The sequence below is a fragment of the Pseudonaja textilis genome, chromosome 8 (genome assembly GCF_049901715.1).
Source record: "Pseudonaja textilis isolate UNSWEBS1 chromosome 8, rPseTex1.2, whole genome shotgun sequence".
Lineage (NCBI taxonomy): Eukaryota > Metazoa > Chordata > Lepidosauria > Squamata > Elapidae > Pseudonaja > Pseudonaja textilis.
This window is the reverse complement of record NC_141997.1, coordinates 20,531,322-20,556,612: the sequence shown is the minus strand read 5'-3', so window position 1 is coordinate 20,556,612 and position 25,291 is coordinate 20,531,322. Positions and strand designations below refer to the sequence as shown.

The 25,291-nt window shown below is 36.7% G+C and overlaps 1 protein-coding gene across 1 annotated transcript in view; it reads right to left on the bottom strand.

The window, feature by feature from the left end:
- NPAS2 (neuronal PAS domain protein 2) overlaps positions 1-25,291 on the bottom strand; it is a 68,491-nt gene that overhangs the window by 36,007 nt on the left and 7,193 nt on the right. The window contains exons 4-9 of the mRNA XM_026707555.2: positions 8,474-8,527; positions 7,917-8,065; positions 5,525-5,616; positions 3,463-3,552; positions 2,156-2,276; positions 1,233-1,346 (exon numbers count right to left, since the gene is read on the bottom strand). Of these exons, the coding sequence (XP_026563340.2) occupies positions 1,233-1,346; positions 2,156-2,276; positions 3,463-3,552; positions 5,525-5,616; positions 7,917-8,065; positions 8,474-8,527 (620 nt within the window). The remainder of the gene's footprint in view (positions 1-1,232; positions 1,347-2,155; positions 2,277-3,462; positions 3,553-5,524; positions 5,617-7,916; positions 8,066-8,473; positions 8,528-25,291) is intronic.

Here is a 25,291-nt window from a genome sequence, read left to right as displayed (position 1 = left end):
GATATTTTTAACATCTTAAAGATAAAATTTCTCTCAAGTTGAACTTGACTTCTGATATTCAGCATAATGACATGTACATCTTGTTTTCTCAAGAACAGTACAGAAGTGTTTGCCTTATTCTGGGATGTTTTTTTAACTTGCCAATCTTGCCTACCGCCCTGATATTAATGATTTCCAGTCCTAGTATTGACCACTTATCCAACCTGGCTATTTGAAATCAGATACATCCTGTCACTACTATACCTTTGGTGCATTTTTAATAAATAAATGAATGGAAGATAAACAATAATTACATGAAAGCAATTCAACGAGAAGTATTATACCTGAGGTCCTGTTACTTGGGGTTTTTCAATTACTGTATGTTTATTGGGCAATATAACATTGATGTAAAGAAAGGAGAAAAGTTGTAGCATGGAGAAATGTACTTTTCTCATAAAGTGGGAATGGAAGATAAAGATTTCTTATAGAAAGATGCCAGTAATTTTAAAATGGTTAATTGTGCATTCTAGATCAGAAGACAGAGAACACATGATTTCTGAGAAGAAAAATAATGAAAGAAAAGAAAAACTTTGTATAAAAGATAAATATGATGGCTAGACTTTGCTGTGAATGCTTACTTTTGTTGCTGTAGAAGAATGAGTTTTTACTGATCTGCTGATTAAATTATATAAATATGACAGATTCAAAAAACTAAACACAACAAAAGTGCTCCCCCAAACAAGATAAATTAATGTGTTATTATGAGGAATTGCTCATTTTTCCTGCATTTAAAATATTATGGCTAAAAGAATGTTAGATGTCTGAAGAAGATGAAAGAAATATGTCCTTAAGGAACAACATATGGACAGCATATAGAAAATACTGTTAGATTAAAGAAGATCATGTGGCCAATGGACTATCTGTTTTGATCTGAAGTGTGAGTTCCAGTCATAACCATATGCATTTAGAATTAATTCCTATAAAGCTCAATATTTTTGCTTCCTTAGCAAAACTAGGAATTTCAGTCTGAACTATGAAATGCTAATTGCATTTTATAAAATATTCCTTGTTGTGCCAGTAATGTTAATGCTGAGCTTTGAAACATTTTAATCCAAGCACTGAATATCAGCAAGTCTTCTTTTTTAATAACTTTTAAGTATTTTTAAACATTTTAAAATAGTTTATTTTTAGAATTATATTTCCCCATGAAAATGTGGTCATAATTTCTTCCTATAGAACTGAAAAGTTCTTACCATGATTGTAAGATAGAAAATTCCCTACAAATTTTATGTATTCATATGTTGGAAAATCCTTTGGATTCAGACTTCCTCGCAGAAGATGGCAGTAAAATTCTAAATCTTCATTACCTAAAGTTTACATAAAATACTACAAGGCATTAGTTAAATAATCATTATTTGTTAATTATATAGTTTCTTGAGAGTTATATAATTACACAAAAGGAAAACCCCCAATGAATTCAGCGATGCACAAGATTCATATCTCAACATTTTGATGAAGCTTTGCATGAATCTAGGTTGTTCAGAATTATAAATAGATATTTCTCATGCATATTTAAATCAAGGATTGAGATTAACATTTTCCCATTATTCAGTACCATTCTATAAAATAAATCACATAGACTTAAAGAAATTGAAAAGCAATGGAATGTAAATGGCATTTCCTTTTTCTTTACAATGTCTTATTTTCAAAAGTAAAAAAGATAAATTTTAAAATCTACACTTGTTATTGTGAAACCTTTATCTATTTCCCATATAATCTTTTTCTTATAATGTTTTGTTTAAAAAATCATTTGTACTAAAGAAACATAAATTTTGAGACTCTATCAACAGTCCTATTAAAGGAATTCAATATGTAATCATTAAGTATTTAATATTTAATTCAATATGTAATCATATGAAAGTATTTTAGTTATATGAACATATCTAATTTCTGATGACAGTAATAATTTTTCTTCACTAAGATTTCATACAATTAATTTATTGAGATCAATTCCATTTTAAGGTATAATAATTGTGTTAAACTGTACAGGTGAATATTGCCTACAGATATCTTTAACTTGAAAATTAAAATTGTACTCCTTCATCTACTGTCCTTTTTAACTATGCATTGATCGCATAACTCAAAAAGTTATTTACAAACTTTTTTAATCACTCACATTTTAGATAATCCGATGAAATAGTATCCATTAGAAGCATGTGAGATGATAATATTTTATAAATATCTGAATGTTCTTGTTCAGGGAGGAATTTTAACAAATTTTGATCCATGACTTCAGACTGTAAAATGACAAAACTGTATTAAAATGAAAGATAGAAAATAGGCATCCCATTCTTTGCAATCATTTTGAAAGTATTAAAATTTTAATTTTTACATCAAATCTGCTTGTATGCCTATTATTTTATCCTATATATAGGCAGTATAATTTGATTTCATGATCAAGGTGATTGTCTCCCTAAATTTCAGGAATGATGAAACTGTTCTGAATCTGGTTAATATTGACAGCATACTTCCAAGTCCATCTCTTATACATTTGCCTGTATCCAATCTTCTCACATCTCACCTGTTCTCCAAAACTCCTTAACAACTCCAGAAAACTTCATTATCACTCTGGGATATAATTCATGTGTGCATGGAAACTTTGAAGTAGCATCTCCTTACTTATTCTGGGCTGTAAGTTCCTTCTTACTTTTACTTTTCCTGTATAGAAAAGTAATGGGAGAAGGCACAGCCAAGAGATAATTTATATAACTTATTTGATACATTGGCACACCAAGTCTTCCTTTGTTTTTCACTGAATCAAAGTCAAAGAAATTATGTTTTTGTTAGGTTACCTCAGGATTTTTCTGTCATGTTGGACTTTAGCTTTCCTGAGACAAGCTTAACAAGTCCGGGCAACTCTACTGTATTTATCCTTGCCTTATTTTTTATTTTATACTCTTTTAAGTCTTATCTCTCGATTTCCTGTGTAATCATATTGGTTTTCCGGTTTCTCATCTACTTGGAATAGTCTGTGCCTTCAGTAATTTAATTGTCAGAATTTCTGATCTCAGCTTCTCTTCTTCATCACATTTTTAACTCTTAGTATAGAATGTTCAGTTTTTCCAAATCTTTGCATACAAACCCTCAGCTGTCACATTCCTTTCTAACAACAGTTGCATAATGTCGCCTCTTTTCAAGGGCTTCCAAATTTGGGTTGCAAAATTCTACATAACCACAAGAGGACAGCAAAGATATTTAATCAGAATTACGACATTCTGATGCAAGTTCCATCTCTTTTACATGAATCATGACACTGCACGGATAAAGAGCAAATTTCTGTCCAAGATTTCATTTACTAGTTTTTTTTAAATTGGTTAATGTAAATTTCATGATGATGAGTATTTATGGCTTTTTAAAGAGTACCTTTGAGAGTGTTAGAGCAGGGTAAGTAAGATACAAAATGAATGTATTTGAACCACTCACCGGCAAATGTCCAAGAAGAGGTGTGATGCTATCAGAAACATACATGATGCTTCCATCAGTGGTGACTGCTATAATAAACCCATCCAGTGCCTATGGGGAAAAAGTATGTTCATTCTCTTAAAGGAGGTAGAAAAATTATGCTTGTGTTGCTATTGAGAGATGCAACCAAGAAGTTACAAAAGACTCTGTATATGGCATAGAAATCCGATATGTGAATTCCAGAAACTATGAAGAAGCAGAGATTTTGGGCAGAGTTTATGAAATTATCAAAAATACATGCAAACTATATGCAGCCTGTACACCAGGCTTGTCCAACCCGCGGCCCACGGGCCGCATGCGGCCCAGGTCGCCTCATAATGCAGCCCAGTGCCCACCTCAACCTTCGTGCCAGAGCCAGTGAGGACGAGGAGAGGCAGGCGTGACGCGGGGTGAGGCGAGCGCCAGGCCAAGCAGCAAGAGAAAAGGCGGGCGCCGTCAGAGCGCCACCTCCTGCTGTTGCCGCCGCCGGCACCGCCGCCGCTTCTGCCCCCGCCGCCGCTTCTGCCCCCGCTGTCGCTGCTGCCCCCGCTTCTTCCCCCGCCACCGCTGCCCCCGCTGCTTCTGCCCCTGCCGCCACTTCTTTCCCCGCCACCGCTGCCGCTTCTGCCCCCGCCGCCGCTTCTGCCCCCACCACCGCTTCAGCCCTCGCCGTTGCTGCCGCCCCTGCCCCCGCTTCTTTCCCTGCCACCGCTGCTGCTTCTGCCCCCACCGTCACTGCCACCCCCGCCGCTTCTTCCCCGCCGCTGCCGCCGCTTCTGCCCCTGCTGCCGCTTCTGCCCCCGCTGCTGCCACTTCTTCCACCGCCACTGCTTCTGCCCCCGCTGCCGCTTCAGCCCCGCCACCGCTTCTGCCCCCACCGTCACTGCCGCCCCGCTGCCACTTCTTTCCCCACCACCGCTGCTGCTTCTGCCCGCGCCGCTTCTGCCCCTGCCACCGCTTCTGCCCGCCGCTTCTTCCCCGCCACCACTGCTGCTTCTGCCCCTGCTGCCGCTGCCCCCGCAGGGCGGCAGCAGCGGTGGCGGGGAAGAAGCGGCGGCGGCGGCAGAAGCGGCGGGGGCAGAAGCAGCAGCGGTGGCGGGGGCAGAAGCGGCGGCAAGGGCAGAAGCAGCGGCAGTGGCAGCGGCGGCAGCGGCAGAAGCAGCAGCGGTGGCGGGGGAAGGCTTCTGCCCCCACCGCTGCTGCTGCTGCTTCTGCCTTCCAGTCCTGCCTCATCCAGCCGGGCCATTTGCAGGAGAGGTAGGCGTGAGGCAGGCGAGCTCCCCCTGCAAAATTTGGCCGGCAAATAAACTGTGATAAAAAAACTGTGATAAAAAACTGTGATAAAAAACAAATAATGTTTAATAAATAATTAATAATAAAAACATCTCACTAACTTCATTTCCAAATAAATTTAATATGTGAACTATCTTTTCTATGGTTTTTTGGATGATCAGGTATCGTTAGTGTTATTTTATTTTATGTGCGGCCCAAACCAAATTTTCATCTTCTAATGTGGCCCAGGGAAGGTGAAAGGTTGGACACCCCTGCTGTACACAATTTATATGCAAACCTGGATTATAAACAGCCTACTCCTTCAAGCTAAAATGTGAGTGCTTTAGAGCATTTATTTATTCCTACTTGTTCCAAAAGGTTTATATAACATATAGGTATCCTATAAATAGCCAATATGGTCATGAATTATGAGTGCATTGTGGCAGAAATTTCCTTCCCGGTTGCCATCAAAACCCAAGGACTACGTGTAGTTTATATTTTGTTTTCTCTTCTTGGCGATCATTTTATATAATTACTTGGCATGCATAGATAATGGCTTTTTAGTTATTTTTCTTTTACAGAGACCCATCAATAACTATAGTTATAGATTGAAATATCCATCTTATAAAATACCATCAGATTTCTTCAATTAAATATTCCAAAACTGGAAATATTCCAGATATGCTGATCAATTCATAAGCCACTGATAACTCTGGGAGTTGAAGGGACATTTTATTTAGAAAACCAGTTTTGTAAAAATTGCAGTTTTTACCTCCAACATCAGTTGAGTGAATTCTTCATTGCTGAGAAAAGAGGGCTTCCATTCCTGTTGAATATCACAAAGTTCTGTCTGCACTGAAAATTCTAAACAAATTAAAATATCTTATTATAAATCTACTAATGACTAGGTCACAGCACAACTGCTATAAGATTTTTTTAAACAAGTTTATCTTGATTTCTATAAGGGATATACAAAGATAAGGATTTTTAGTTTGATTGCAGAATGATTAATTTGCAAAATGTATCTTCTCTTTAAAATGGCCCTTAGTTTCCACAATATACAAGTTTAACTTTTAACATACAAAGTCTCCTTCTTTCTTTACTTGCCCTTAAAGGAGGAAATCACACAGAGTAATCTTTGTTCTATTTCATAACCCTTTCATGCTTAAAGTTTGTTATAGTGACAAAAACTTTCTTAAATTCAATTCTGGATGAATTGAATATTAGCCCTGCAACACATGGGTAATATTTTAGGATATTGCTTTGCATTTCAATTATTTCATTTTGATTATTTTATCTTGATCCTGTTATAATTGTTGTGTACTGGGTATCTTTATACACATTAAATATATAACATAGCTAAGTACACATATTTTAAAAGACACATGGAAAAGCTATATCTCCCAAAGAACTATATCTCCCAAAGAATGATCGATCTACCTATCTACTATCTATCTATCTATCTATCTATCTATCTATCTATCTATCTATCTATCTATCTATCTATCTATCTATCTATCTACAGCTGTACCTTTCCAAAGAAATGGAAGAAATACTTCCATTTACATATTATTTGTTTTTAAAAATATATTGTCTCCTTTCATTTTAAAGGATCCCTGGAATGTAATTACTGTAAATGTAAAATAATTATAATTAATAATTCATATTTTGGCTTTATATGAAAGCCATCTATTTCCAAGATGATGACTACACACAGCATGTTTTGCACTTATCAGATTCCCTACACATCCTGATATTTTCATTAATTAAGTATAATTAGTTTAACTAACTGGGAGATTACTATATGGGGCTATAAACTTCCACTCCCACTGTCACTGCTATTTTCATTAATGTTTCTGGCCTCCACCAAGTGCCAAAGGTATTTTCGGAATCTTTTTTAAAAACAGTGTACATTATGAGTGCATTTTGCCTGCTCTTTCCTTTGTGTGCTTTGTGTTAGTTGCTTTGTTTGGCTTATTTGAGAAATAGTGGTATAAATTTTAAGTTTATGTTAAGGATCTACAATTAATTTATATCCGCTCAAAAAAGTCTAATAAATAGAATCAGACTATAGATAACTTTGTTCTAGACATACATAAAACAGCATATTATTATAGCTAAAAGTTTTGATTTATAAGCAAAGGTACACAAGAGTAGAAACTTTTCCTATGTTTGTACTGTGTTTATAAGCACATAACACATAAAATAACCAACTATTACTACTAAAGTATGTGTGTTGAGATGGCATGCTGATTAAATGTACAAATAATTGTCAAGTTACAACCATTTCATTTAACAATTGTTTGACAGCACTAAAAATGTGACTTACAACTGGTCTTTGCACTCATGATGCTGTTACACACACCCTTGAGGTCTTGTCATCAAAATTTGGTATCTGGTAACCAACCTACATGTATCATCACATGACTGCCATTTGCCCACTTCCCAGAGGGTCTTCTGACAAGCAAAGTCAATACAGAAACTGGATTTGATTTAACAACCATGAGGTCCATTTAATGACCATGGCAAAAAAGGTAGTAAAATCGGGTGTGATTTATAATGGCATCATTTAGCAACAGATGTTGCAATGAAAGTTATAGTTGTAAGTTGAGAAATATTTAAATGTGGAATGATGTCACCAAGTTGCCTTATAGAATTGGAAGCTAGAGGGAAAAATAGTGAATTCAAAGAGTGTTTGATGTTGTGGACTTCCAATTTCAAATCTATCTTTCCAAAATGTCTTCTAGGAAATAATGGTTCTGTTATTTTCAGTAACAATTAAGGCAGTCATTTCATGAGACCAGCTATGACTCTTTCAAAATTACCACATCCATATCTGTTTAAATTCTTAATTTCTGGCAAATTGGCTAAACTGGGGCTTATTAAAATATGTTTCTTAAACAATTTAAATAATAGAACTATTGTAAAATGTTTAAAATTTGACCCATCTTAAGTTTTAGATACGCTGATGTTAACAAAGTGTTTCAAAGCAGAGCAGTTAGAAACTGAAAGATCCCAAAATGATTTGAAAGGAAAATTGTTCCTTTCAGCTAAATAACAACCTGATGAAATAAATGCTTTGCATTTGACTTAATTACAAAGCAATGAATATTAAGACAACTCAATGGAATAATTGTTAATTTTAAAGATAACACAAGAATTACCATTATGTTTCTGGAGAAAGCCAATGACTTTTTCAAGAACTGTAGTTTTGTCCATTTTACATGTATTTCCTGGAAGCATTGAGCTGAGCTCCTTAATGAGAACATTGAACTGGTCACGTCTCTTCTTTTCAGACTTATTACGTGAAGCCCTATGAACAGAATGAAATTGTTAGTAGACACACGACATGGAATCACTCGTGTTTATTTACTACTGCAATCTGTTCTTAAGAAAATTAATTCTTTACATTAGAATGAAACAAACTGAAAGACAACAAAGAGCTAAGAGAACAAAATTGTTTTGGCTATAAGTATACCCTAGTGTTGTAAATTCAAATTCCTAAAACTAATATATATGAAGGAAAGAATCCCGCATTTCTCACATTCCCATGTTCAAGGCAAAAATGCAAAAAAGAATGGCACAAAACAAAACAATTATGGCAATTCTACTACTTTTTAGTATTACCAGTTTTCTTCTCTTCTTGCTGTTTTTCTTCTAAAATAAAATAAAAACTATGTTAAACTTATAAATATATTTCCCAAAAAACCTGGCTATTTACCTCTTTGCCCTGTCTTTCTCATCCTCATCCATCAGATTGTCTGAACAGCGTTTTCTGTTGATAGAATTAAAAATAATTTTAATATGTAATTTCATTAGATTTCTTTTATACTTATGTTTCAAACAAAATCAATGTGCCATAACTTAATTTATTGTTACACTATATTTAAGTCAGTAGCTCTAGGAATCATCAATCAGCACTCTGGCTTTCTTATTTCAGTCACATTACAACCTTTTCTGAACAATAATTTCCATCCATCCATCCATCCATCCATCCATGGTTATGGAAGAATGATCCAGAAATATCTTGATGCATATAGAATGCAACTTTTTCCCAAAGTACCAATACAAAAGCTACTTGCAAAATAGCATTACAGAAGTGACAACGTGCAGTATGAGACCTGGGGGAGGAATCAGCTCCTGCATATTCAACATAAGATGCAAGTCCCTATAATGTTTATGGCCTCATTTTGGAAGTGATTTGCCATTGCCTTCTTCCTACAAATCAGAGAGTTACTGGCCTTAAATTACGCATTTGGCTTCAAGTTTAAGGTGAGACCAGAATTCATGCTCTTCCATTTTCCATCCAAGTGCCCTCAATCTCTATACCAAACTGGCTCTCCTATACAATTAAGACACCACAAAAAACATTAACACAGGTATAACTGTTTATTGGGATACTATGCTGTTTTCAAATAGATGAAAACAAGCAAATACATAAGATCTTACAATATCTAATAATTAACAATTTAGATATTCATAAATGGAAATTGGGGATTTGTCAACAATGCAAAAAAAACCCAAAGCACTCATTCATAATGCCTCAAGTCAGCTTCAAAATTTTCCTGGGCTCTCGGTTACATCCAAGCTAAATATGCCATCAGAGATTCACAAAATGATTTCACTATTGCCATCCCAACAATCCAATATATATACCTATAGATAGTCCTCGACTTAAAAGTGACTTATGGCTGTTTTTCACACTTACAACTATTGCAGCATCCCCATGGTAATGTGGTTAAAATCTGGATGCTTGGCAACTGACTCATATTTACGGTTGCAGTGTCCTAGGATGATGTTTTTTGACCGTCTGAGAAGTAAAGCCACTGGGAAGCCAAATTTACTTAACAGCTGTGTTACAACTTAATAATTGCGGTGATTCACTTAACAGATGTGGCAAGAAAGGCCTTAAAATGGGGCAAAATTCATTTAACAACTGTCTCACTTAGCAACATGAATTTTGGGCTCAACTGTGGTCATAAATCAAGGACTACCTGTATTTGTAACAATCCAAGCCAAATATAGTTTATATTTCTTTCTATCTAAGCTAGCATTAAATATATATCAACTTATTTCTGCATCATCTGTTATAATTAATTTCAGCCACTGTGTATTTTAGTAACACGTTTGTTTCCCAAGTGCTTGGTTTAACAACTTGTTTATCCCAGCCCTTGCCATGTAGTAGACTGCAGTCCACATGGAACAAATGTTTCTGTATTACTTCTTACATTCCCAAGACTTTGTTCATGTGGCAAAGAAAAATTACTTAACTAAACAAAACAACCATGTTTATATTTCCCACTGAAAGTTTAGGTACTACAGTTTTTTAAATATTAAGTGGCAATTATTATTCTCTGAATATTAGCTAGCAGTATATAAAGCAATTTATAATGTAGTACTTTCACAGTCAGTGATACCAATATATCACCTGGACAAACAAACAGATATTCTGATAAAAATCCTGTTTGTTATCCTTTTGCCAATGGCATTGGGAACTCTTAGAAGAAAGGAGTAATTAACTAGCCTTTTGATTAAAATCAAGTGTAGTAAATTTCCAAATTTGGGTCTTTGTTGTCTGGTTCAAATATTAGATCTCTAGTTCAGAAAAGACTTGCCTGTTTAATATTACTTTATATGTTTTTTTTAATTTCCAATTTTGTATAGCCTGCTGCTTTTCTCAAGGACATCTACTTCTGTAACTTTATTTTTAATAATACTGTATATATTTGTTAGTTGCAGATGCAAAAATTCTATATTTTAAGAGAATTAGAGAATTCTATATTCTCTTACAAATAATTAAAATATAAATAAAGCTGTGAAGTCAGTTTTGTGGAAAATGGAATAGTTTTCTTATCTTCTACTTAAGCTTTTACCGAAAAGAGAGTAGCAAATATTATAAACTGATATGAATAAAGATATTCATCAGTACACCTCAAAGTATGCCTATCCCCATCTAGCAATGCCAAACAACCTTCTGAACACAAGAGAAAAAGTAGGTCAGTTGGGCAACACTGTTCTTCTGATGCAATTGTAATGGCTGTTTTGCAGTCAACACTTCCTGAGTTCATTGCAGCAATGAAGAGACTATGAAGATTGTCTTAGATGATATAAAGGCTTTCATTAACACATGGTGCAGGTTTAGCTTTTACACTAACACAAAAACAAGAGTAACAGCTTGTGAAAAGGTTAAGAAATGGGTATAAAGCTTGATGAAAGCTCAGAATTTAAAGTATCTAGTATTCAGAAGGTAGATACATTTCATCTACCAAATTTCTTACTCATTATATTCATTTCCAAATAGCTATAGGAATATATACGAATATATAGGAACATATATAATCTATGATTTGAGATGTTTGATAAACAAGCATACGGACAAAGAACCAAGAACCTAATTTCACATGTATTGCAGAACATGGACATTCAAGAACATGCTATATCCAATACATACATTTTCCTCTTTAATTTTCATAAATTACAGGTAGCCTTCAAGTTATGACCACAGTTGGGACAAGACTTATTGATCTGCAATGTGGTTATTCAGTTGCACCTCCTTTTTTTGCTGCAGTAATTTATTCTTATTTGAGACGGACAGTTTAGAAAAATGAAAAATAAATGAACAAACAAACAAATAAATAAATATTTCACACCAAAGAACTTCCATGGAAAGTGTTTTTCACTAATACATTCCTACTACATCTTTTCTGGCAGACGTAGCCAGAGAAATAATGATTTAGAAACACTGACCCAAAGACATTGGGTAACTTAATAAAATACAATTGATCGAGTTAAACTGCTCTGTCCATCCAGAATCCAGACATCACAATTTGGTGGCAAGCCACATTATTAAAAATCAATAAATCTAAAACTAAATTATTTTAAATGAAATCCAGTGTTCACCTAAAAAAGGTTAGAAACAAACAAAAGAGAAGAGATGTAATAAATACAGAAACTGCAGCAATAGGGATAGATACAATATATTACAATATGAGATCAGATAGAAATATTAAAATCAAAGCCAGCCATGACGAAAATATTATACAGGTTAATCTACAACAGAATATTTGACAAGACATGCAATGTTAATTCTTCTGATACATTTTGAATAAAAGATGTCTTGCATACCACATAAGCTGTAACAATATGGTTTATCATTTCCAGGCATGATCTAATAGTTCAGAAATACATGTTTCCCACATAGCAATAAGATGGTAACATCTAATTGACACTGAAAAGGTTAACTAGGGTCAGAGCAAATTATAACTTGAGTAGGAAATAGCCATAAACCCCAGGGCTATAGATTAAATTGGGAATTTTAGAAAACATCATGGTAAAAGGTAATCAACAACCACCTCCAGTTTGTAATCAGCAAGACTTCTTGATCTGTGTGTTTTACTCTGGAATGAGAAAGAACAGACTTGCTTTATTCTATAGAATATCTTTTCAGGTATGTGAAAAAAACTTCAAAATGCTTCTCTAAGGATAAAGTGCTTTTAAACATATTTCTTAAATTATAAGAGTTTTATGAAGAGATACAGAGATTATAAAATGATAAAAATAAAACGTTTAGACAGATTTTAGATATAGACCAAACTACACAGAATGCAAAGACTGTACAGTCTGAAAAAGGAAAGAGATTTGTTTTTAAACATTTTTATTTTTAAATTGGAGAGGACCACTTTCTGCACCATGGCAGCAAAATTTGGATTCTTTGCTCAATACTAAGACAATGCTATACTGCTATTTCTATATTAAAAGAGGTACTAGAGGAATATTTCAAAACCTTACTGTAATGAATCTCCTGAATGCATCGAACTAAAATTTGGCATGCTATATATGTACTATAAATGGTATACCATCCCAGCTACTTTCATTCCACTTTGTCAAAAATGAATCAGCTGCAGGTCTAGAGATGTTCATAGGAGTATCAACAATATTAAAAAAAATGGCATGCCCAAGCAATCAAAGCATTATTCCCTTATGACCAAAAAGGAACGAGCAACGTAAGGTGTTGGGGGCCAAACCTTTCTCCAGATCATGCTGAAGGAATCTAAGAACCTCTGCCAACTGGGCTGAAGCGGGAGAGAGAAACCCTCCCTAAGGCACCATCGGGAAGGGCCTTCCAGGTGGCATCAGAGATGCACTTTGTGGGAGGTTTGCAAGATGCCAGGATAGTGATGATGACCCTTTCAAGAAGATCAGCCACCTCTAGCCGCTGCCACGCAAGTGCCACATGGTCAGTCACTGGGGCCTGGATGGAGCAGAATCCCCTGATGAAGGGAGATTAGATGGGCTGCGATCCTCCAAGGAGAAGACACCGACAGGTGGATCAGGTCCGCAAACCATGGTGTCCTTGGCCAATAGGATGCCAGGAGGAGGAGCTCTGCTCGTTCCTCCAACATCTTCTGAATTACTGCCCGAATGATGGGAGCGGGGGAAAGGCATAGAGGAGACTTTTGGGACATCCGCACTGAAGGGGATTGGTCCCCTCCTTCACCAGGAAACCTGGTGAAGAATCTGGTGACCTGGGCAATTTGAGGAGTGGAGAAGATCCACCTCCGGCGTTCCGAATCTGAGGGAAAGGTCCCTGAATAGAGAAGGAGAAATAGACCATTCTGCCTGGTTGACTAGGCTCCTGCTGAGCCAGTCGGCCTGGGAATTGTTGATCCCGGAGAAGTGGTCCGCCGAGATCGACAACAGGTATTGCTCTGCCCATAACCCCAACTGTAGAGCCTCTCCCATGAGGGCTCTGGACCTCGTCCCCCCCGCCAGTTGACATGAGCCATGGGCCATGTTGTCCATAAGGACTAGAACATGAGAGCCGGTCACTGAGTGCCTGAAATGCTTGAGAGCTAGAAAAATGGCTCTGAGCTCTAGCCAATTTATGGGAAGGGCCTGCTCTGACCTGGACCAAGGTCCTGAGCTATCTGGCCCTGCATATGGGAACCCCAACCCAGGAGGCTGGCATCGGTGGTTATCACTAGCCTGTCTGGGACCCCGAAGGAGTCCCTTCCAGATTAACGGGGAACACCACTAATTGAGAGATCTCCGGATTTGTGGAGGGAGCGGGACCTTGATGGATGAGTGGCTGGTTCTTGCTCGTTGGTAGGGAAGCAGGAACCATGGGAGTGGACAGGACTGGAAAAATCTGTGGCTCTGGAGATATGACAGGGTAATTTGTAGATCCCGATGGGCTGTATGGATGAAGGAGGACAGAATCAAAATGTTGTCCAATTAGCATTGGATCCTCACTGGAACAGAAAGCAGAGATCCCATCAATGCTGCCAGAACCTTCGTGAAGACCCTTGAAGCCGATGAGAGGCCGAAGGGAAGTGCTCAATACTGGTAATGGGTATTCTGATAACAGAAATGGAAAAACTAGTGATGATGAGGCCAAATGGGGATGTGGAGGTAAGCCTCCATGAGATCAGTGGAAGAGAGGAGATCGCCCTCCCGAACGCTCTCTAAAATAGAATGCAGAGTCTGCATTTTAAATAGCCTGTATTTTACAAATTGGTTGAGAAATTTTAGATCCAGGATGGTTCGCTACCCTCCCCTGAGGCTTTGGGAACAATGAAAGGCGAGAATAAAGCCCACGTCCCCACTGAGAGGGGGGAACAGGTTTGAATAGCTCGGATTTCAAGAAGTAGTTGAATGGCCTGATTCATGAGGTCTTGCCTTGAAATGTCCCAAGAGACAGGACAGATCAATTTTTTGGGGGAGGGGTGCATTAGGAAATCCAATTGTAATCCTGACCTAATAGTGCTGAGCACACAGGCATCCGCCGTTGACTCCTCCCATTTGGAGCCAAAGAAGGCTAGGCGACCTCCAATGGGTGGGGAGAACGAGGGATTACTTAGAGCGACGGCAGGAACAACCCCCCCCCGAAAGGGCTGTTTACCAGTATAAGGAGCTGCGCGATAGTTGGCTCTCTTCCCAGAGGAAGAGAGAATTTTACGTTTATCTCTGGTTTCAATGAGAGAAGATTCCAGAGCATCGCCAAAAAGCTTATCGCCCACGAATGGAACTGAAATCAGCTTCCATTTATGGCGTGACTCCGCCTGCCAATTTCTGAACCATAACAGTCTTCTTGCTGCAACTGAAGATTCCATGGCCCTAGATGCAAATTTTGCAGAATTGAGAGAGGCATCTGCAGTGAATTCCGCCGCTACAATAATCTTGGGGTCTCTTCCAGGGGCTGGCTTTTATATCTTAGTACAGACTCAGCTAAATGACATCATAGGAAGGAGTCAACCCACCCTGGGCTCTCGATGCAGCATGGAGGAGAAGGGCAGGATCTGGAAGGGAGGAAAAGAACTTACAGCAAAATCTCAACAAGATTTCCAAAAGATACATTTTAACTGAAATATTGCAACAAAAACCTCAGGAAGAGAAAGTGGAAAAAGAAATAAGAAGAAATAACTTGGGACTATTTGGATTACTTGATGATTTCTGGATTTTTGGTTATTGTATTTGAATGACTAAAATCAATTTGGTGGTTGTTTAAAACTGTTTAAAATGGCTCCACTTTTAGAAGAACTGAAAATGGAACTTTAAAAGTACAAAGAAGATGCACAAGAAGGGAGAGGTTCTTTTGGCTTTGTATTTCAGTTTTTAGAAATGGAGATTTGGAATTATGAGAAACAACAAGAAATGCCTGCAGAACAAGAAGATTGCGATAAAGAAGAAGCCATCTTCAATGAACAAGTAATCTTAGGTGGGGGAAAAAAGGAAAGGGGGAAAAGAGAATGGAAAGTTTAAGATTGGGATAAACAACTCCCCCCAAAAATAAAGTGAAAAATAAGTATAAAATCAGAAAGCAACGGAAGAGGGAAATGCAGAAGAGAGAATTAGAAGTAGAGTGACAAGGGGGTTAAAAGGGGAGGGAGAAGATGAGAGGGAAGAAAGAAAGGAAAAGAAGTTATAAAGGACAGAAACAAAATATAGAGAAACAGGGCCTATTTAGAGATAATGGGTGAAAATGTAATGGAAAAAGGGATTCTGCAAAGGTACATAAGATAGTGTTGTTATATTAGAAACAAAAAATAATTTTAGAAAATATGAAACAATGTATGATTAAAATTTTTGATAAAATAGCTATCGTAATTCAGTGGAATGCTTGTCAATAAATAAATGTAACAAAATGAATATTTAATGATTTACAAAACATATGTGAAGAAAAATAAGGGAAAAATTAATTATGGAGATTATATGTGTCTTTAAAGAAGTATGATATTTAATTGAAAAGAAGTGTTAAAGATGTTAAGATTTTAATGATTATTAATGATAGAACTGAATTGGAATGGAATGAGGGTTTATAATTACATATATTTATAATCTTTTTTTAAAAGAATATAGTGTATATTATAAGAATGTACCAAGCAGAATTCGATTGGAAGTTATGTATTATGTATTATATTGAAGGTCATAACCTTAAGGTACATATTGAAGTTTAAGTAAGAGTTGAATGGATGTAATTAAAAGATATAAAGGTGTCATACTCCAATTAGTAACTACAGGAGAAAATTTGTTTAATGAGAAAAGATAATATGAAATTGAAACAGAACAGACAAAAGTATAGATATAATGATTTGAATTGAGATGAGATAATCAAAATAAAATTGAGAAAATTAAAAGAGGGGAAAAACTATATAGAAAATGTAGAATAGTATAAGATATGGAATAGAACACAAAAAGGAGCATGAAATTGAGTTTTGTATCTGTATAAAGAAGTTCAACCCAGGACCATGCTATTTTCAAAAAAGATGTTTTACTTGTATTTTGTATGTGTGAAAACCCAAATAAAACTTTATTTAAAAAAAAAACAATTAACGCAATGGGTGTCACTGCAGGATTGTTGCACACTGGCCTTTTTTCTGGTCTCCCAGGAAGATAATGGAGTCGGAATAATTTTGTCTCTCATCTAATATCCTGCTTCTGATAGCCTGTATTCAGCAATAATCATTTGACAGGAAATATTATTTGAAAATATTTTTTCAAATCACCAGAAAAATCACCAATACTTAAAAGATCACAATTAGAAATATTACAAATTAATCACATATACACCAAGCAACACCTTCCCATAATCTAGATTTCTGAATTGCTTAGGCAGCAGCAGCAATCAATTCCGTCCAGGGTGGACAAAGATTGTAGGCAAAAATCTCTCTTCCTAAACAAAAAACTGTGTGTTCACTGACTGAAATCACTGATAAACAGGAAAACCTTTTTTTTACAGAAGTCAAATAATAATTATGTATTTTTCTTCATATCTTGCTTCCAGAAAGCATAGCACAGTAAGGATATTTTCCCACTTCAGCTTTGACCAATGTATTACCATGACAACAATACAATGACTGAAGTTGTAGTTACTGTATTACACTTTTTAAAAAATGAACTCATCTTCTTCAAAAAGCTTCCAATGTTCTAAACAAAAGACTATTTAGTTTGCAATAGTAATTGCTAAGTAATTAATATTTTGTTTTATTGCTTACAATTGACCAGTCAAAGTGGCAGAAAATTATAGTACAGTGAACAATAGAACAAATAAAATATATAGGAAATAATCAAAAGAGAAGTGTGAGGTCCATGAAATATTCAAAACATGTCACCCGGCTGTGACCTATAATTAAAACTGTTGCAGAGTTGCTTATTACAAATGGTTTATTTTAAAAAGTCCATAAAATATAATAAAACAAATGTAATAAAATGTAACAAAATAAAAGTATATATATATTATATTACAGAAGGAACAAAACGGAACATTTAACAGTCTAACTGGAACCCTGGATTTGGCAGAGGTTCTCATGTGTCAAATACTGAGATTAATTTTTTGTAGCTGCAACACAAAATCTAGCTATTGAATGCATAACATTAATCTAATAAAGGATTTCTCAAAGTATAGCCAAAGGTCCTTCGCACTGGTCCACAAAATCTAAATTATTTGCCAGCGTATTTTGAAAAGTAATTCAATACAGGTAGCTCTGGACTTATGGCCAACATTGGGCCCAGAATTTCCATTGCTAAGCAAGGCAATTGTTAAGTGAGTTACACCTGATTTTATGTCCTTTTTTGCCACGGTTTTTAAGAAATCACTGCAGTTGTTAAGTGAATCATGCAGGTGGCTTCTCCCCTGATTTTTGCTTGTTAGAAGCTGGCTGGGAAGGTTTCAAATGGTGAACACATGATCCATGATGCTGCAACCATCAAAAATAATTGTTGGTTGCCAAACACTTGTATTTTGATCATGTGACTGTGGGGATGCTATGACAGTTGTAAGTGCGAGGAATGATTGTAGGTTAGACTACATTTAGGTTAGATGAACTAGACCAGGGCTGTCAAACACATGGCCCACAGGTGTTCTGATCCAAACCCCTCCAAGGAAACAAACATGAAACAGAGGTAACAGCAAAAACTTTTAATTATTCCGAATTCCGTTCCTTCATGGTTAAATGACTGTTTCAAACTAATTATCTCTGATAAAAACAAACCTTGCCAAGGTTGTGCAAGTCTGCCAAGAATACTAGATAACGTTACTAAGAAATTTTTCAAACACAAAGAGTCTCCAAACACCAACCAATTTACTTTCAACGTCCAAAAGGCTTGAGTGCAAAAACTTCTTTGCTTCCTGCAAAGAACTCAGATTTCTCAGCTAGCTTTTATCTCTTAAGGGAGGGGCCATACCTTGCAGCCTTTCTCCTGAGTCGCCCGTGCTGCTGCAGCTGCTTTTTCTTTTGAGCAGCCCTGCACGCACACGCACTGGGTACAGACTCCTTGGGGACCTCTTCATCACTGCTGCCAGCCTCCACAATCTCCAAAGGCAGCATTCCACTCCCTGATGGTCCTGGCACCCATACCTGCATCACACACAGGCCCCTCATCTGAGTCTTCGCTCTCCGAGACTTCAGCCGTCTGCACTTGCTGCCGGAGAACCACAACAACGGGCCAGGTGTGTCATGTATTGGTCACTACCATGCCTGGTTTAATGAAGAGGGAAAAAGTCACAATAACGTCAGGTGACGGCACTGTGGCAACGTGAGTTTCACACCCCTGAACTAGACTGTGTTGTTCCTCTGAGTCATATAGTATATGAGGGTATGTAGGTATATGCATAATTTTGTATTTATTTATTTTGTCATATTTATGTAGTGTATATTGGAGGTGGTGACCCTTTGAGAGCTGTATGCAACTGCATATTTTAATATATCCTGATCAGTGTACAATTAAAGTAATAATAAAGTTATTCTAAGTCAGAGGTGTCAAACTTGAGTCGTCACAGCATCGTCACATGATGTATCACAACTTTTTCTCTTTGCTAAACCGGGTGTGGCTGTGGCCAGCATGTTACACATATGGCCCGTGGGCTGCGAGTTTGACAGCCCTGGTCTAAGTCAATTGCTGGAGAGTTACAGGGGCAGAGACTTTTCAAATAAAGGATCTCATAGTATCTATCCTAAATAAATACGAGAGAATAACTCTTTGACTCCACTTGAGATAAATAACAATGTGCTTCTCATCTCCCAGATGCATGAAAGGTTAGGTCTAAATATTAAAAGTCTGGTTATATATTTTATGATCACTGATTGACTAATTATAATCTTTTACTTTCCTAGAAAGGGTTATAGCTTTTCGTTTTTTTGTAATTAATTAGCTAACAGTATCTAGTTTTCACAGTAGTGTGCGAGTTCTTTTAAGACTCTTCTCAGCCCTATGACTGAGTAAAGACGATGACTGTATCATCAACATCAAGAAAGATTGGAACATGTCTCTTGGCCAATGGATGAACCCACATTAAGATATGAAATCACTGAATTTATATAAAAATTAAAAAGTAGTGGGACTAAAGAAAAAAAATCAATTAATGATCTTTCCACTGCATCTAACTCCCGGCTGATATTATTGTAAAAAAAAATGGTTAGATAAAATAAGTTTTATGTTGACAGTGGTAGCAACAATTTCTTCCATAGAATTTCTCTGAAACTAGAATCAGAAGCTGATTTGAAATATTAAAAGTATGACTAATTAATACCATTCAGGTGGACTGATAAGAAACGTTAGAATTACAATCTTTTGACACAAAGCTGGTGATCAAACAAGGAAATCTCATTTGTCTCATTCTTTTTCAAACTTTTTTTCACTGCAAATCACTTTTTTTTTTTTCTTACTGTACATTTTTCAGCCTGGAGGTCCCATGAAACAGAGAAGGACTGGCTTGCGGTGCATTTGCATTCTGCCGGCAAAAATGGAGCTCAGGAGGACCACTGTTTTTGCTGACAGAGGGTTGCAGGAGGCCGTTGCAGCCAAAAACGGAGCTCGGGAACCTGTTTTTGCTGGCAGAGCACGTGGGCCACCACAGGCACCCTGACATGACCCCAAAAGGTACTTTCAACCCAGATTCAAAGTACTAACAGCCACACACGCACCCAAAGTCATATGATTGCATTTTTAGCATTCAGACCACATTTACAACCATTGGAAGAATGGAAGAATCCTGTGTTCACGTAACCACAATTTACAATCTTTTTTTGCTGGAAAACCAGCATTTATTTCTGATTTCTGGCAAAAAAAAAAAAAACACCAATTGTGGAGAATGGATTTGCTTTAAAACTGCCATGTTCATTTAACAATTGCTGCAAAAAAAGGAACATAAAATGGGGTTGGTCATATGATGGCCCACTTAATGACTGGCATGACTTATGACTGCAATTCTGAGGTCAATTACAGTTGTAAGTTGAGGACTACCTGTGTAGGAGACAGAAATAAGGCAGTGTGATCAGTTAAGACTAAAATCACAAAGGCCTAAAACACCAAGTTGTGTACCTTTTTCCATCAAGGACTAGTCCACAGGCAACGTTCTGGCATTTTCAGTTCTATCTCAAAGTGAGTACCAAGATAAAATTCAACAGCCATTATGTGTATTACTGATTTTAAGTAACTTGTATTACATGAGATATAAATGGGTGGAAAAATTATAGTTGACTGATACAGCACATATTTGAATGTAAAATGTTTTAGAGTCAAAGGGGCATAGTCTCGAGGCAGTTTATCTTGAAGTAGGATAGAAAAGAAATGTTGACTAGGAAGTTGCTTCACAACAGTGTAAGTATAAGTGAGTTAGATGGATCAATAATCTCACTGTGTACAAGGCAGCATCCACGTTCCTAGCATAATAGCTGTTGTTTTGTACTGGTTGCTCATTATATAGCTCTTCGTATAAGCACACCATTACAATGTGGATCCCAAAGGGGTGGATTTTAGGAATCATACCAATTGCATGAATACTAAGAGAGTCATAATCTACCCATTGTGGAAGGTTCTCTGAAGTAAGTAAACATCTTTAATAATGTACCTTATCATTGAAAACAATCATGTGAAATTACTTCTCTCTATTTCCTGTTTTGAACAACAGCTTTTCTTTCTCATTTAAAAAGGAAAATCAACACACAAATAGAGACTGGACATACATGAATATTCTTTCTCATTATGTTGTATGTTAGCTGAAGTAGCTTATGAAAGTGCAATTAGTGTCCACACAATTGGTTTTTGTTAAATGTTTATTAAAATGATCCCATAAACTTCACCTGTCTTCTAGGATTACCAATTTTTTCCTGAGTAATAATTATTAACAGTGATCATCTGTATAGACATGGGTGTGTTTCTCTTCTTTATTCCTGAAATTCCAGAATTTCAGACCTATAAAGATTCGCAGTTGCCATTTCCTATCTGAACCTTATCATGTTACTTTTCTGTGTTTTAAGATAATGAAAAGAAGCCTTCTGAACATACAACAGTATTTGTATAGCTCTTTAATAACAATGAAAGAAACCCTTATTTCCATCGAGATATTTTTCCATTGAGATCAGCTAAAGCAGATTAATCTGCAAAGGACACTAATTAATTTGTCCTAAGTTATTAATGGGTCAAACACTTTGAGTACACAAGAAATGTTATTTGTTAAAACAAATAAATAATGTTTACATCGTTGCTATTAAATCTCTCACACTGGACATGCACACAGCTTCCGAAAAAATTCCCTTCTGTTTTGAAACCAAGTATAAGTAGCCCTTGACTTACAACAGTTTGTTTAATGACTGTTCAAAGTTACAGTCACTGAAAAAAGAGACTTATGACCATTTTCCACATTTACGACCAGCATCCCTGTGGTCACATGATCATAATTCAGATGTTTGGAAACTGACTCATATTTTATGACAGTTGCAGTATCCCGGAGTCATGTTATTATCATTTGCAAGCAAAGTCAATGGGGAAGCCAGGTTCGCTTAACAACCTTGTTACTAACTTAACAACTGTGGCAAGAAAAGTCATAAAATGGGGCAAAACTCATTTAAAAAATGTCCCACTTAGCAACATAAATTTTGGACTCAATTGTGGTCGTAACTCAAGGACTACTTGTATACAGAGGTGAATCATGGAGCTAGTTAAAAAGTTAAAAATAAAACTTATTTTTAAAGTTAAAATTTTTTTTTATTTTATAATAAAAAGAAAAATAAGAAAATAAGTAAAATAAGAATAAAATGAAAAAGTTACTTTCAAATTTTAAAAAACTGCATGTATGTGAAATATCAGATATATGAGACAATTGCAACTTTGGAGTTTGTACTAATGTTCCAGGTCTTTCCTAAATCCATCTCTGCCTAAACACATGATTCCCATTAATGTATGTATGAGCTAATAAGTAAAATACGAAGATGTTGGGTAGATGTTTCATCATTTACAGAATTAGATTAATATCCCAACTTTCCTTCAGGAGCTTGAAACATCTTATTGGAGTTTCCGTCTCTTATTTTTTTCCATAATAGCAATCCTGTGGGTGAACTGAGATACAATGATTGATCTACAGAAGTGCCTACTTTAAATAAAATCTATCTAGAAGCTGACATTAATATTGCAAATGGAATAAAGAAACAGTCAGCTTCTGAAAAATGATTGAAATAATCTGAGCTGCTTCACCTCAATGTTATCCTTTTTAGGTTGGCTCTAAGAGTCTATTTGAAAAATATTAATCTATAAGCTTAAAGAGTGATAACAAATAATATATTAGTTATAAAAAATAATATAATTCTTGTGTGTTCCATTAATAATATGCAATCATGCAGAATGTAGATGTGTAGGTGGGTCTTCAAAAACTTTTTATATTGGTTCTTCTATGCTTCAGGATCAATATTTTGATTCATTGCAACCCGGCATGCTTTCTCTGATTAGAAAAATAAATAAATAAAAAATATCTATACAGAACTTGAATTGATTTACAGAGAAAAAACATTCAAGCTACTTTGTCCCTAAAAATGAAATAAAGGTAATTTCCTTTGAAATTGACAAATGAATATTCTAGTGCTGAGTTGTTAGACTGATTTAAATGCAGATGAAAACTTGAAAAACTTGAAATAAGAAAACCTTCCAGGCCTTTAACATTACAGAAATATTAAATGGTAAGTGTACATTTTGTACACAGTGAGCCAGATGTTTAGACTAGATGTGGCATTTTTATCCACCTATTGAGTCCTGGTAAAATTTTCATTACAGTATGTAGGCTGTGCCAAGTAAAGCTATCACTTGCAATTGACTGATGGTAATTTTATCAATGCCAATGATGTTTAAATGGTGTTGCAGATGATTGCACCCAAGGTACCAGGGTGGGCTGCTGCCGGTTCGCACAGGTTCAAGTAAACCGGTTGTTCATTTTATAGCCAGTTCGGTGAACTGGCAATTCCCACCCCTGGCTGGCCCTGCCCACCCCGCCCCTCCCAGGAATCCCCACGTGGCCTGTTTTGGATCGCAAGTAAGTGCAGGGTTGGTGCGGAGGCCCGGGGATGGTGAAAAACAGGCCTCCCGGAAATTCTGGAATGCTGGAGAGTCTCTGGAGCCTGGGGAGAGTGAAATCAATCTCCTGGAGGCTTGAGGAAAACCTCCGGACCCAGCGAGAGAGAAAAACAGGCCTCCTGGAAGTTCCAGAAGACTGGGAACGGGCCCGCTTTCTGGTCTCCAGAGAGCCTCCAAACCCCAGGGAGGGCAAAAACAACCTCCCAGAGGCTCAAAGAAAATCCCCAGAGCCCAAGAAGGGTGAAAAACGGGTCTCCCAGAGTCTCCGGAGCCTCGGGAGAGCAAAAACATCATCCGCGGCCCATTTTCACTCCCAGGTTGGTGCAGGAGGCCAACGAGGCCATGCCCACCATGGCCACACCCACCCAGTAACCGGGCAGAGAACCGGTTGTTAAATTATTTGAAGCACACTCTACAAGGCACCTATTACTATTGGTACTATCTTTGCTTTATTTTGCCAGAGTTGTTATATTTTTATATGCAGCTTTTTGTATTTTGTGATATTTTTTCCCCAATACTTTCTCTTCTATTCTGCATCTCCAGGTATTGCCATGTCCTCTGTTCAGAAATTTTTGTCTTTCTTATTGACAATTGTTTTGGGTGTTACGTGGCAGTTGTTTCTTTTAATTATAAATTCCCAGAGTATTTCATTTTCTGTTATTTTGTCTGTTTTTGTATTCCAACAGTTCTTGTTTACAGGCAAATGCATTTTTCAAATGCACAGGGGGATTTGTAATTAAACCATCTTCAAAGTGGGCACTATTTGTTTCAGATTTGTATTCCAAAATTACAGTTAAGTCCTTTATATTGTTAACTACTGTGTTTCTCCAACAATACAGCCTCCCCCAAGAGGAAGTCCCAGCATGTTTTATAGGCATGAAATGAAATTAAGCCCCTCCTCCCAAATTAAGGCCTATATTAAAACATGCAAAATGGGGGGAAACGGTGGGGGGGCTTGCCGTTAGGAAGTACTTTTGTTGCACAACCGGATATGGTGCTGCCTGCGTTGACCCCGATACAAAGTGCCCCACCAATGCTGAGGTCAACATCCAAGCCGTCGCAGCCCGCCCGCCCGAAGATGCAAGGGGGGGGAATTAAGTCACCCCCCGAAAAGACGGCCTAGCCATTTTTTCAGGGCTCAAAAAAGAATAAGACCCGGCCTTATTATATGAGAAACACGGTATTTCTGCAGTAGTGGTTTGATAATATTCTGCACTTGGTTGCATCCCTGGATTACTCATCTTCTTTCAATCACTTGAGTAATTTGCTTGTCTTGATCCTCTTTCATGACATCTTTGGAATATAATTGATTTATAAAGTGAACTGTTGTTTTTAAATACTCCTCCAAAATATTTTTTGCAATATCTGTTTGGCTTAGATGTCTTTGATGTTGCTTCATCTTCTTCTGTTCTTTTGCTCTCTATTGTGGTCAAAGAATAAATCTTTTTTCTAGATCATCTAGTATCTCTTGGCCAATCAGAATCCATTAAAATTGGAAGATTTCAGCCAGCTACAACAAACAATACTAAACTGCAAGTTATAATTTACAATCTCAAATAGAGGTGGCAAATTAATGAAAACAGCAAAACAAAACCATAACTTTTTAAATCTTTACATTTTCCCATCAACATTGAAAATACTCCACAGTTCTTTATTTTAGCTCACCTCCAGCAATCCTCTTCCTCTTCATTCAATAATA